The sequence below is a fragment of the Scatophagus argus genome, chromosome 14, assembly GCF_020382885.2.
Source record: "Scatophagus argus isolate fScaArg1 chromosome 14, fScaArg1.pri, whole genome shotgun sequence".
Lineage (NCBI taxonomy): Eukaryota > Metazoa > Chordata > Actinopteri > Scatophagidae > Scatophagus > Scatophagus argus.
Genome location: NC_058506.1, coordinates 9,279,345 through 9,293,849, shown reverse-complemented (window position 1 = coordinate 9,293,849; position 14,505 = coordinate 9,279,345). Strand labels below are relative to the sequence as shown.

The window sequence follows — 14,505 nt, the reverse complement described above, 5'->3', positions numbered from 1 at the left end:
TGACTGTTAGCAATAGAAGTTTTCGGTCTGTCTTCTGTAAAGATCAGCGTGTTCACAATTTAGACTCAGGAGAAAAACAAGACTTTTTTTTTTTTCAATTTCACAACCCATTTTAAGATTACCTGTGTAAAAACAGCTACAATCAAAAATGAGGCACTTTATAAAAGAGTATATAGATATCTAGGCTATATAGTATTAATCATTATACGTATATTGTATATTTTATATACCATTGTAATGAGTCACTTTATATTAGAATTGTGTTAAATGAAAACATACTACAGTATGTACTATAGTTTCTGTTGTTCTACTTGTATACTGTAGTATATACTTCAGTATAATATACAGCTTTAAGAGAAAAGCTCAGTTGCCAAAAAAGAATTTACACTTTTCAAAGATTTTGTGCTATACTTTGGTTCAAAATGCATTGTTGTGAGATCTTATTTGGTTGTAATTTATACTGAGATGGAGAAAAACAGTCAGTTTTAAAAGTTTTAAAATTGAGAAAATAGAAAACTGTTTTTCATCTCGTTACTGTCCTATCAGCCAACGAGCAAACATATGATTTCACACATGAACTGCAGTTAGGGACTGTACAAAAATTATTAGGGGTGAAGAGGGGGTCGGAGAAGAAGGAGGCTTATTTTTTTTGCAGCACCACAGGGTAATGCTTTTAGGAGTGCTAGGGAAGGTCTTTTAACTCAGATCCATACCAAGTCTTTGCCTGTGAGATGTGCTGTATATTTTTTTAAATACAACTGTTACATCACAAAGATGGCTTTCCCTGTGATACTGCATTCTCCAACATCTCCGACACACCTGGACATATGACTGACTGTGCAGTAATCTGCTAGTTTCATCTAATATACTGTTATCAATCCAGGACTCCATGAGTTGGGGGAAAAATTGTGGCGTTCAAGTCCTCCATAAAGCCAGAGAGCGCTGCTGAGGTATAACGGTTGCAGCTCTTTGGTCAAAAATAAAGGGTTCCTGGAATATTCACATTTTTTTCCTGTGTTTTTCATGAATACATTATTTTGAGATTTTATTTATATAAAATTAAAAATAAGATCCATCCCTCCCCCACCTCCCACCCCAATAACTTTTGCTGAGTCCCTAAGTTGTTTTAAAAGATTTTCTTGACAAAACTGCAGTATTCAGGTTCCCCTCAAAAACAAGCCTATTATCAGATCCCTTCAGCACATCTCTATTTACACAAATACAGTCTAATTATTGTCCTCACTGTGTGTTTGTAGCCAGAGTGATTAGGCTGATATATTGTTTGATATTGCATACCGCAATTATTAAATAAATGCATTGCTCAGTATCTAGGTGCCTTTTCTATGTCTGATATCAATCATTTTCCTAAAATGCTCTCATGCTGCATGAAACCTGTGGCCTTCACGTCACTTTTCCCTGTGGCATATTAGGTGCAATATAAATGCAGAATATGTGAATCCAGCGAAAAACGTTTTGAGATTCAGATATTGAAAGTTTGAATTCTTTCTCTATGGTCAGTTTATTCTGCAACAGAAATTACTTTTACGTTGTAATTTTGTTTAATATTCTAATGAATAAGCAGAGATAGAAAAACAGAATACCTACTGTGTGTTTATATACCAGGCAGATGGGCTATCACTTAAAATTTACTTTAAGCAGCCTATATGTCAATTCACCAAATACCCTAAAATACCACAGGAATGACTAGATTTTCATACTGGCACCATTTGAGAGTCAGCCACAGGACATGACATGACATGTTTAGTTTACACATAATCAAAGCTGGAGCTGTATAAACATGTATCCTGCATGAGTTCACATGTGGATCTTTTGGGGATAAAATTTAATTCTGTGTAGAAAAACACAGAATTACATTATGACAATTTTGAATGGATGATAAAAAGAGCCATTGTTCTCATCCCTCAGCTGCAACCTAAAGATCAGCTCTGAGCTCAAATACAACAGTGATGTCAACTGCTATGTGAAAATTACATTGTAATCGTACTGTATGATATCCTATTTAATGCAGTTTACACTCCTGTGGATTTCACAAAGATTGCATAAGATGTGTGGGATTTTCACACAAATATTTTCTTCTTGTGTGAAACTGACAGAAGACATAAAAATTTCTGTCTAAATTTAATTTGTGTAACAATATTTCATTGTTCATTTCATAAACTGTGCTTTATTACGTCTTAGAAGTTAAACACATTTTGAAGCTCCTCAGTAGCACAAGAAAACTGGTCACGAAGTATAAAGGCTTTTTAGGCAACTGTGTATAATAAATCAAATATGTTAACAGTGACAGTGTGTATGAGTGCATGAAACCTCTGCCAAGCTGCATTCCCTCTTATTTTGAGTCAAAATGACACCTGATGATCATTAGACTTATCCAATATGAACAAAGGATGATGTGACCATACAGAAAACCTCAAACCTTGAGGATTCGTGTTTTAATAAACACTTTAAACACAGCTGAGACTGTCCCAGCTGCCACTGAGCCTTGATTTACAAAAGTTCAATATATTGCTCCGATAACAAAGCAAATGTGTTTTAAGCCAAGATACATAGATGGACTTTTTGTTCCGTCATTTGTGTGACTCCCTGAAAGCTTTGTTAATCTATGACTTCGTCTGCATGTTCGTGTGTGATGGAGCCACTGTGATCAACATAATGGCTACTTGAGAGCTCACACACATCAAATTGTCATCCTTTATAATAAGTAAAACGATGATCACATGCCATTTTTATTCAAAACAAAGGAAAAAACAAAACATTTTCCTTCCTGTGTGTGTGTGTGTGTGTGTGTGTGTGTGTGTGTGTGTTTGGCACACATTTGGTTGACAGAAAACAGCAGACAGGATGAGTTTTCCGAGGTTTTCAGCGTTCAGACTCGAGTGTGTAGTTCTGTTATGGCAACAGATCGGGCCGCCGACCGTCCCCTCGCAGACTGTGAGTGTGGAGCTGTGACACCGGAGTCATGCTCAGATCCAAGACCAAGACTGAGATCAACAATCTGGAAGAAAAAAACCAAAAGTAGGCAGGAATTTAAATCATACATTTTTGAAACAAAGGTTTCTCTGCTGTTCACAATAATTGGTGTTTTTAAAAGTTTAAATGTATTATCCATTATTATAGTTTACACAGACATAAAATGTTACAGATGGTAACAGTTTATTCTCCAAATCATATTGTTCTCCTGAAGGCAGCTTGGGTAAACATCACATGACGCATGATATCTTTTTAAAAGGATTTTATGGTTCGAGTCTCATGCACACTGTTGCCGATGTCAATATTATGTGTCCTGTGTTTGTGTCAAACTTATCATTTCCAGGGATTTTGAACTGTTTCTTCTTTTTGATGGGTCAGAACACAAAGGGCTCATTATTACATCATATATATATATATATATATATATATACATAGATATATTTTCTCTTGAGGTCTACAGAGAAAATAATTTCCTTATGAACTATCTTTATTAAAGAGTAACCACAGTTGTACATCGAGGGAAGCTCAGATCAACCTGTGGTCAAACCACTTCCTCCATCTATTTTCAGGGTCAAATGATTGGCTGCAACCTCAACACAACCAGCTGATGATAATGAGTTCACTTGCATAGAATTGTATGAATTGTATTTTCTGGTTTTCAGTGCAGATGTCCAACTTTATACTGTTGCATCGTTCTTTCAGTAGTAGTGGGTGGGCTCTTGTATTGTTCACTAATCACTACTCATAGTGTGCAAGTGGATCAAATAAAGATAATTAACTATTTACAAACATCAGACAGCCTGGAGGTTTAAGTTACATCACTGAATCAGACTTTACATCTTGCTCAGAGAGTAACCTGATTAGCATTCAGCGTCAGCGGGGCTGAAAAGTCTTCTGCTATGTTCCCATGAGCACCTTGCTGGTAATGCAGATGTGACGAGGCTTCAAATAAAACAAGAGGCACAAACAAACACCTTAATCTAATTCTGATATTTTAATAAGCTTTTAATTCTAGTGTCTAATTAAAATGTAATTAAAACAGACAGAGTAATGTGATATCAGCAAAATTATGTGAGTGTTGATTGGACATTTGTGAGCCAAGCCTGTTTATTTGAGGTTTCATTAACTGCAGCGTGGCCACCATCCTCGCTACATCCAGGCTTCATATATTTACTTCCATTATTAGAATATGGCTGCAGTTAATGAAAGCAGGATAAACACTCTTCGTAGCCTATAGGAGGAGAGGCACATTCAGTCATTAATCACAGTGTGAAAAATTACATGAAAGAGTAATTTACAGAATATTAACAGAGCCTTCTTTCGCTTTCTATGCATTTTGAATGGCTAAATAAACATCAATTTAAATAATTAGGCAATTATTATGATTGTAAATGCACATGTAGAGATCAAATAGCATTAGTTTAATCAGTCATGCAAATGCAGTGGCTGCTCCAAATAAATATGGCGCACAAGTTGTTCGGTCAATTTAGTCCTTGGATTAACTTACTTACTATTTTAACATCCTGCAGCTTTCATTTCTAGATATGTAAAACGTATGGATCTCCTACGTGTTTCAGAGTACATCCATCAGCCACCATCATTAACCATCAAATAATTGTCATCTGTGCAAAGTGAGGGAAACCTCAGGGCTGCCATGTGATATGCAGCAGCTGATACCACACACCCACACATGAACATAAACACCTGGCCTGTCTTCTGTCCCCTCTACCTCCATTTATGTGTAATGGCTCATTACCAGCAGACAAATCAATTGGCTTTGCTCTCTGAACACCCACTTGTGATAATAAGAGACTCTACAGACAACCCACAGCCTGGAAACACGGCGGTGCCCTCGAGCTTGAGGCAAAGTAAAGGATGAAAAGGAGTGAGTAAGACCCAGACATGAGTTTTGTCTGGATTATGCACATCACATAAAAAGCTTACATCCAGCTAGACAAATATTACCAGGAATTATACATGTTTTCCTTTCACCCATTTTTATTTCACTTTCACTTGTTTTTTAAAAAATGAATGACAATTAGAGCTGCAACTAGCAATTACTTTCATTGACAGCTAATTGGGTGATTATTTCCTTGATTCAGCTTTTAATCAGTTGATCTATGAAATGCCGGGAAAAAAAAGTAAAAATAATAAATAAATAAATTCTGATAACAACTTTCCAAAGCCAAAGTTGAGAACTGACTGTGTTGTCCGACCAGCAGTTGGAAATATTTAGTTTACTATCACAGAGGACTAAAAAATGCAGATCAGTAATCAGTTATCAGATGGCTGCCGATCCCTTTTCTGTTCATACAATAATCAATTCATTAACTCATCATTGCATCTTGACTGATATTTGGCTGTCATCAACCTGTTTTTCAATAAATAAAAATATCAAAATCGGGCCTACAACTAACTGGTTCTATTTCTTGTTTTTTGATGGATTCAGAAACACTAAAAATGACCTTTGAGCCCTATTTGGTTGTCAACAATTTGGTGTAGTCCTCCTAAACTAATAGTTTTTAAATACTTTCTATACTGATGTTATTATTTTATTAACTATGTTGATAAATTTGTAGATATTGTCTTGCCCCCTCCCTTGTTTGCTGTCATAACCACTGAGTCTTTTAGTTTTAAAGCCAGAACTGACACCAATAACTCTATTGTCTAGAAGATGAACAAATATATGTGCCACTTACTACAGACATTGAAAACATATGCAAATCATAAAAAATGAATGCATTTTCTGAAGATAAAATGTTCCTCAGCAAATCTCAGATGTTATCTAAATGTTCTTCACGCATATATTGTTTAATATATACTTTAAGATCGGTTTGCTGTCCCAGTAGCACTTACCTTGACCATCCTTTCTACTGTTCTGGTGTGCTCTCAGTTCTTCTGACTTGTAGAAATCAATACTGGCATAAGTGTTGAGGCTGGAGCCAGCACTGCTGCCCATCGAACTTCCTCCTATGTTGTAGGCGGCGGAGGTCCGCTCCACTCCAGCTTGAGTGCTCTCCTTAATGGCCAAGTCAAGGTCAATATAGTTAAGGCCTTGTTCAGCAGATGAGGTGGAGGCTTGTGGTGGAGGTGTGGCAGATAAACTAGCTGCCTGTCTGTTCTCCCACAGTGAGCAATCCAAACCATGCCGATGGCTCGCTGCCTGGCTGCCCTCTGGGAAGAGGGAGGTAGAAGAGGGTTGGTGGCGTGGTAGGGAGGGAGGTGAGTTAAATGTCTCCGAGCGGTGGCTCTGCCGTCCCTGCGGGTCACTTCGGACTAATCTGCTGCCCCGCTCAGGGGACTGGAAAGATTTGACTGGGGAAAAGCCCAACCCTGTCTCCTGTTCCATGGACAATTGTTGGCCAGAGTGGATGGCAGGTCTTGCTGAAATGCTGGGATCTGAACCTTTGTTGTCCATAAATGTAGTAGAGGCATCTGTTGGCATTGCTGCCATCTTTACTTTTGTTCTGTACCCAGCATTGGCCTCTGCTGCCAGAGGAGAGGACGTGCCATGTTCATGGTGGGCCTTGGGGGCAACGGCTGGTGGGGCCTGTGGGCTGCTGAAGGTGGATCTAACAGGAGTCAGGGGAGTCGAGGTCTTCCCTAAATCCATGCTGACATATTCGGCAGAGGTGGACAACGGAGCGGAGAAGCTGCGGGGAAGGTTAGCAGGATTATCTTGGCAGAGAAGCGGTTGATTCATGGGCCTGAGTGTTCCATGGAGCACAGGTTGTCCATGTTTAGACCCCGTACGTCGACCTTCGTCATACGTATTGTCCTCCTTGAACACAATACTGACATACTCACCAACGTTTTGAGACACTGATGGCAACAAATTCTCCTTCACCCTGGGCAAGGTGTTTGCTTTAGTAATGTCTGAAGACACGCTGAGGGGACGACCCCTCCTTTGTTGCTTTGGGCTCTTGCTACTCGAGCCACGTTTTTGATGGTGACGCCCTTCTTTTGTGCACGTTCCCGCACTCTTGTACTCTGCTCCAGCTCTTAATAAACTTAACCCTCTCCCTGCTGATATGGACTTGTCTTCCAGGCTTTCACTGCTGGCTGAGCTGGAGGAGAAAGAAGAGGAAGACATGGAGAGTTGACAGCCTCCTGCAGAGCCCACTGTAATTTTGTTTCTCTTGCTGTATCCCACTCCCCCTCCCCTTCCAGCACTCTCAGGCCCACTGCTGTCTTTTTTTCCTTCTCCTTTGTTTAAGTCGTCCTCAAAGCGAGTATATAGAGTATGTTGATAAGCTCGCGGCAGGGAAAAGTAGGAATTGAACATTTTTGGTTGCAGTTGGTGCTGCTCGGGGTGGGAGGGTGGTGTGCTGCAGGCGGAGCGGCTGCAGACAGGTGATATGTTCATGTAGTCACTGGCAGCCCGACTTTCCATGCTGGTCCTGCTATCCCACATGCCCAGTCTGTGCAGGTCTGTAGAGCTGTTGCTATTGGGAGACATGACCATGTAGCCCTCTGAGCTGGGCTGGTGAATGTGCTGAGGGGGGGACACACTGTTGTTGGGGGTCATAGCCATGTACTCATCATCTGCGCCAGGTTTCGCGCCAGCATCAGGCATACCTATCGAGAGAGAGAGTGAAACAGGAGGAGACGTCACCCCAGGCAACATTGACATATAGCCACTATCCACAGCTGCTCCTGAGTCAACGTCTCCCCTGCTTTTGTCACTCCGCTTCCTGTTCTCCCCGACTACATGATGGTGCCCACCCCCAACTGCCAGAGCTCCTGAGCCGTGGTGCAAATCAGGTCCCTCTCGGTTAGCACTCTGTGACATGATGGCATATTCTTCGTCATCTTCATCATCTTCATCTTTTCTATGTGGGGTCAGCGGTTCATGGGCTGCCAAAGGCAGGGAGGCCCTCTTACTTAGAAGTCTGCGTTCTGCCTCAGATTCTCTACTGGATGCCCGACGCAGAATCCGCCGGCCTTTTGAGCGATGATGGGAACCAAGGAGACCCTCTCGTTGCCCCATCACTATATAACTGGAGGAGCCTTCTCCGTGTACATGATGACCTGACAGACTGGGCACAAGAAGAGAGTGTTCCCCAGGACTGGAGCCATATTCATCAGAGGATCCGTAATCGCTAGGCGAACCCGAAACAGAAACTCTCTGAGAGACGCGAGGGTAAGAGCAGATTGTCATTCCTCCCACTGCTGCCCCCACTAGGCCACACTCTGATCCATGACCAGAGCTGGAGGACAGGCTCGGAGCAGGAGAGGGAGCAGGGTTAGGTGTGTAACGTGCAAGGCTGAGGGTAATCTTGGCGGGAGTTGGAGCCCTGGTGGGCTTGGGCCTCAGTGTTGGCGTAGTTGAGCAGGAACCATTAAGACTTGGGCTGGAGCTGGCCCATGTCCCTTTGGCACTTGCTCCACCCTCTTCTGACCTGGCTCCGATGCTGGCAGTTCGTGCTCTTGGGAATCCATGGCGTGACGTAGGTGAGGTGCTCGTGCTGCTGGCTCCAGTTCCAGGAGTCTCTGTGCGGGCTCGTCTGGAGAAGCCCACCTGGCTTGGTGGCAGATTTGGATGATGACGACGACTCGGGACACTGATGGGATTTGAAGCAGTACCACCTCCACACGATGTACCCACAGACTGAGATTTACTGCGCTGACGAAACTCCTCACTTAGGGCCTTCATGGCCTCCAGCAGGGTCTCGTGCATGTTCTGAGCCACCACAGAGTCATCCACCTGCATCCAGAACTCTCCAGGGCCAGTTATTGCTGAGCGACCCACCTCGATGAAGAAAAAATTCTCTGAATGACCACATCTGCGAACATTCATCAGCTGCAACACCACCGCTGCCACATCAGAGTTGAGTTTGACAAAGTTCACTGTTTTGTCAGTTAGGCACAGCCGGTAGATGCCCACTAAGTTCCTGGCATGTCCAAGGCCTTTAGGCCAAACCTTGACCTGCCACACTTCCTTGAATGTGGGAACAGGAGATGGAGAGCTACACTCTCCACTACTGCCGTAGTCTTCAGGGGTTTTGCCTAGGAGGAGTAAATAAATAATAACATTTTAGCCAGCAAATGACTGAATACATCATCACATATACATTAGAAAATACCCTATAAAGTCAAGATGTACATAAAATGTACAACCTGTTGAAACAGTGATCAAAACCAAAATGACAAATAAAAATGTAGATGACACTGATAAATCATATTTTGTTTCTCTATCATGGCTAAATAGCCACATGAAAGAATCTCCACTGTGTTTGCCAAGCAACTGTGCTGCAGCTATAATTCATCACCATCACTTTTAAGCCACAGCTATATAATTGATTAAGTCTCAGAAGGTAAACATCAACTGAAAAGCAACAAGCGCAGTTGTGAAATAATGCATCTTATTTCAGTTCAGTGCCAGTCACATGACAAATTACAGCATTATCTGTTGTTTTTTTCTTGCCACACGGTCGGCTATCTTCACCGAACAACAAACAACTGTAGTGATTTGTGCCCATCCTCAAGAAACATAATTCATTTATTAGAGAAGCTACATCATATACGATAATATATTTCAATCTCTACTTCAGCCTCACGTGAACAGACATGTAATGTAGATAAGAGTGTTCTTCCGTGAAAAATAATCTCAGCAAAATGGGGGTTAATACTCCATAATGTGTTTCTGTTTAGGGATCCTAAACATGACAGCAGTGAGGCTGGGCAAGCCCATCAGTCTCACCTCGCTGAAATGTAAGGGGCAAGAGGCAGGGTGGGTGCTGGTGTTCAGCTCCAGCATAAGGATAACAACGTAAACACGAGGATAACCAACAGAAACGCATTTTCCAGTGAGAGCGCACTGACGATGCCATCTCCTCCCTACCAGCGGCACCGTGTAACAGAAATGTAGGTTAGGCGAACGGCAATCAGAGCTGTGCAGAAAAACAAAAACACAGGCTCCAGCGGAGTGCACCACGATAGGCTACTACTATATGATGCATTCGTTGGATGGTTGCTATATGCCCACTGCGCCATGCAAAAACACCCCGTCGTATGAAACGGGCTTCATTTTAGTCAGAATTGCCGATCGTCTGAACATTATGACATATGCGTGATATTTAATGCATCAAATTGCATTTTGCTGACGGAAAATTATCCGCAGGTTTTAACTGTAGTAGAGCAACGCTTATTGAGATTGTGCAGCACAAACACAGCACATGCCGCCCATAGCGTGTGGGTCTACCCGGTTCAGTCGGATCCACCTGCCTCTCGGTTAAAAACACACCGTCCAAATGGCATCACTGGGACTGATTCATTCAAATTACATACGTAAACTAGACCTGCAGCACAAAACAATCAAACAATTCAAACCAATGATGTGCAATGAACAATCGGGAATGGCCGAGCCAAATAGTGTATGGAGAACAAACAGCCTACGGCAGGATAGGCCTGATGCAGAAACAGACAGCAGAAATCATATCACACTTTTCATATCTTACAGTTGCACTGAAGGTCCAGCATTGCTTGGTACCACTCATTTTGGATCTCCTCGCTGTCTGCAGCGATGGCAAAGCTCTCGCTGCGGGTATAAAGGACTATCATGTACTTGTTCTTGGAATCTGCCCGCTTGTTGATGTTGAAGCAAGTCTCCAGGTTCAGGACTTTTTTGGGCACAGGTGATTTACTGCGAAATTTCTTCTCGTTCTCATAATACTCAAGTCGAGCAGGACCATGCTCCGAGGCCGCCCTCAGCACGAAGAATCGCCGGTGCATTGATTTATGCTTGCGGAGATAGCCGCTTTTCTGTACATCTTCATAGTTCTGAGGCTCGGCTGCTTGGTTCTCCATAGCCAAGGCAGGGTGATGTATATTACAAGACAATAATCTCAGGGAAATAATCGAAATCCATGTGTACTCCTCATTAATCCATTGCAGCTACATCCCTCGTTCTCCCCGAGTCCACATTTAAGTGTCCAGCATGTTTGCAAAGGTTCAGGATGGCAAAATCAGCCAAACCATGTTTTGGGTTCGGTATCATACTGTGAATCCAGCAGCTGCAGGAGGATCCGCGCACCGAGCGTGCACAGCGTCCACCGCTGCTCGTCCTGCAGCCCAGCCCAGTCCTGCCCGATCAAGTCCAACCGCGGTGCAGTTCAGCTGCTTAAGGACGTCTCCTCCACCTGTCTGAGGTTGCCCACAGTCTAAACCCACCACTGTCAAGTTAGGCGGAATAAAACTTAGACTTCCGGTAAAGATTTTCCAAAATAAAATTGTTACGGAATTGAATTGCTAAGGCCTGCTGTCCATTTATTTAACCATTCCTGCATTTATTTCATCGCTTGTTCTAAGCAGGGACAGATAGTTCTGACAAGATATAGAAGGAATGCTACAGTCAACTCTATCCATGTCCTGTCACTAACGCATTACTGTAACCTTACAACCAACAAGAATGGGATTTGTCCCACAGTGGGGTAATTTGCGTCGTCACAGCAGCACAAGGGCAGCAATAAGGTGCAAATGAGTTGAATAAAAACACAAGAATATGCAAAACTACACAAAGTAGATTTCTAATATTTACAACTGGATTCATTTACTTGGTAAATTTTGTCAAAAAAGGGCACTAAACTGATGTCTTTGATCAAAACTTATTCTAAAAAACCCTAACAGTGTCTAATTAGCATCTACAACAGCGTATGTTCACGATTGAGCTGGGTATTCTGTGTTGTGTTGTGACCACAACACGTGTCGTAGTATGCTTTTATTATGAAAGGATTACTGCTGAGTTTCCGGCCTCCCTCTCGTTGTCTCTGGCTGACTCGACGCAGCTTCTGCTCGACTGGCACTTCCAAGCCGGTGCCAGTCAGAAGCCAGGGGGGACTCGGGGGCTGTCGTGGTGCGCAGAGGAACACGGTGTTCAACCGAGGACGGCTTCGTTTATGAACATGTCGATCATCAGACTGTTCACGCTGTGTGTTTCAGCACTTTTTCTTATTTATTTTTTTTATTATTATTATTTTTTTTTTACCCCACCGACCGTACCCAGTCAGGAGGGAAACAGCTGCAGAAGATGCTGTTTGAGAGGTCACGGCTTATGCAGCTTTAGGCCTAATATATACATGGGGTGGTCCTGTTGAATATCATGCAGCCATTAAATGCATCTCTGCAGATTTTACTGAAAAATTAGTTCAGTAGCCTCAACAGGGACGCAGGCAGGGCATGATAAAATAACTCTTTTTAGAGACACTATTACAGACATTTAGGAATGTAATATTATTTTGACAGGAAGTTTCAAAGCTGAGTTGGTGATAGCCGTAATCTAATTAATTTTGTGGTAATAAATACAAGTACAATATACTCAGTAGTAGACTAGACGCAAGACATATCAGGGTAATTCACCTATTGTCACATAATGGGTTATCTGGATGGTTTGAAGCATCAAAAATGATAAAAAAAAAAAAAAAAAACGACCACCAGCATCCACCAAACTGTGCACAAAATATGGATTGGGGTATTTTATTTAATTTTTTTAAATTAGTTATTTCTATTGTAACCCATACAGACAGACAGAGTATTCCCTGAATTATGCCACATACCACACTGCTGATATGGTATGATAAAGATTTTTTACACTGAGCAGCGAGAGCAGCAACACAAGAGTTTAGAAGGAAAGTCTCTCATGCTGTACATGATACAGTCTGTGGTTAAATCTCAGGGGTGTGATTGCACCACCAGAATGCCAAAAAAGGTTTGGCATAGCAACGTGTCAAACCGATCAAATTGTCCTCACAGCAACCCCTGTTAGTAACAGAAATGAGAACTGCTTTCGAGCCGACATTGTCGCTCATAGATTTTCCTGAAGGCAGTGCAGATCTGTTCTTATTCTGTTTTGGATAACGACATGTTAATCATTTAACAAAGTTGCATTTGTTATCTAAAAATAATGTGCCTCATTGTATTCAGAGGTAGCTGGCATTACAAGTCTATGGTCTATTTGGTCTGTATGTTGTGGTCTATTAAATACTGTCGAGAAAATCTCATTGACCTAAAGCAACAAACATACTCCGAAGGTAAATTATAATTTTGTGTCTGTATTCGTTAAGATACCTCGAGAAATACATTCATTTTGTTGTAAAATATATGCAAGCTGTTGGCTAGTGTAACAGTGAAACTTCAATGCAACTTCCGCTTCCACTTTTTTTTCAACTGAAAATTCATTTGTTAAACATCTTAATTCTAAGTGTATCATCATTTGCAATGTTCAGGATGAACTTGTGACAAAAAAAACTTGTATAACAGTGTATTGCACACCAGTTGCATTATGTGGAGCCATCCTTACATTTTCATTGGATTGTTCCACTGCAGAATAAAACAGAGTCACAGCAGCCTGAGTATTTGAAAACCAGCCTAAAGCTTGTTAGCATCACTGTAACTTGTTTGGGGATTTATGGTGAAATGGTGAGCTAAAACTTCCTGTGAATTACTGTCTCTTCCTGTTATCTGAGTGGAGTTTTAATGTTTCTGATACTTTAAATATGTCACCTGTTGTGGTCAAGTCCTTTGTATCTCCCTGTCCATTTGCACCGCCGCTTGTTACAATTTAAAAGTATATAAATCAAATCTGCCTGTCTACCTCTTATTGAAAATATGATGTATTGGCTTTTGCTGAATGTATGATTTACTTGTCCACTTGTTTTAAAACATAACTTAGTGTAGTGTATTATCAGGGCATCATGTGTTGAAATACCCTCAGAACATGCAGACTCAAGAGTATGGGCAATAAGGACAAAGTCTTCACTAAAACCATAATTTATTTACAGAAACACAGAGTTCACTTTTCAAAAACGAACAATACAGTCCATTCAGTTTTGATGAGACCTATTTGGCAAATTGATTAAAAATCTAGAAAAAGTAGGTCCTACCTAAGCAATAGAATAACTCAGGTCATGTTAAGATACCCATCAAAGAAACATTCACACAGCTTCCCCCATGTTCTTCATTTTGATTTAGAATACAATGTTCCCTTGCTGGGGGTTCGTTCCTGCTTTAAGAGCCGGTGCTGGTGCTAAACCTGTGACGGTGTGAAAGACTCCACCACAAGCAACCTGATAATCAAGTCATCAGATGTCCATTTTGCTTGTCTATGTGCTAAGTTACTGCGATAAGTGGGTGTACGCTAGAAGTGGTCGGCAGTGAGCTCCCAATCAAACAAAAAATGTCCACAGACTAAAACTGTTGTCGGTGGAAATCACACCCCGACATTGCCTGTCTATTGTTGCTTCAATATCAGTGGTGCAGCACACAATTAGCTGGCCAACGGAGAGTGAGAGAACAATACGGTTGCTTGCTTTTTGAATGCACTGTGATTAAACCCTTGTGTTTTATTGATATCTTCTTTTGTGTCTGGGATTTAGGGAACCCAAGCAGAAAAATAAAACTCCACTTAAAAGTCCCTAACCCTGCACAGGACACAAAGACAAACTGACTATGTACAAATTTACAATAAATACAAATCCCCAGGACAAAGAAATACGACTTGGAAGACCCCTTCAACCC

General features: G+C 41.6%; 1 protein-coding gene across 1 annotated transcript; it reads right to left on the bottom strand.

The window, feature by feature from the left end:
* Positions 1-1,139: 1,139 nt before the first annotated feature.
* Positions 1,140-11,342, bottom strand: si:ch211-284e13.4 (insulin receptor substrate 1-B). Its single transcript, XM_046411451.1, has 3 exons — positions 10,452-11,342; positions 5,848-9,000; positions 1,140-3,016 (listed from the first exon to the last, which is right to left on the bottom strand). The coding sequence occupies exons 1-3, from the start codon at positions 10,798-10,800 to the stop codon at positions 3,009-3,011; spliced, it is 3,510 nt and encodes a 1,169-aa protein (XP_046267407.1). The 5' UTR covers positions 10,801-11,342; the 3' UTR covers positions 1,140-3,008.
* Between the last annotated feature and the right edge of the window lie 3,163 nt (positions 11,343-14,505).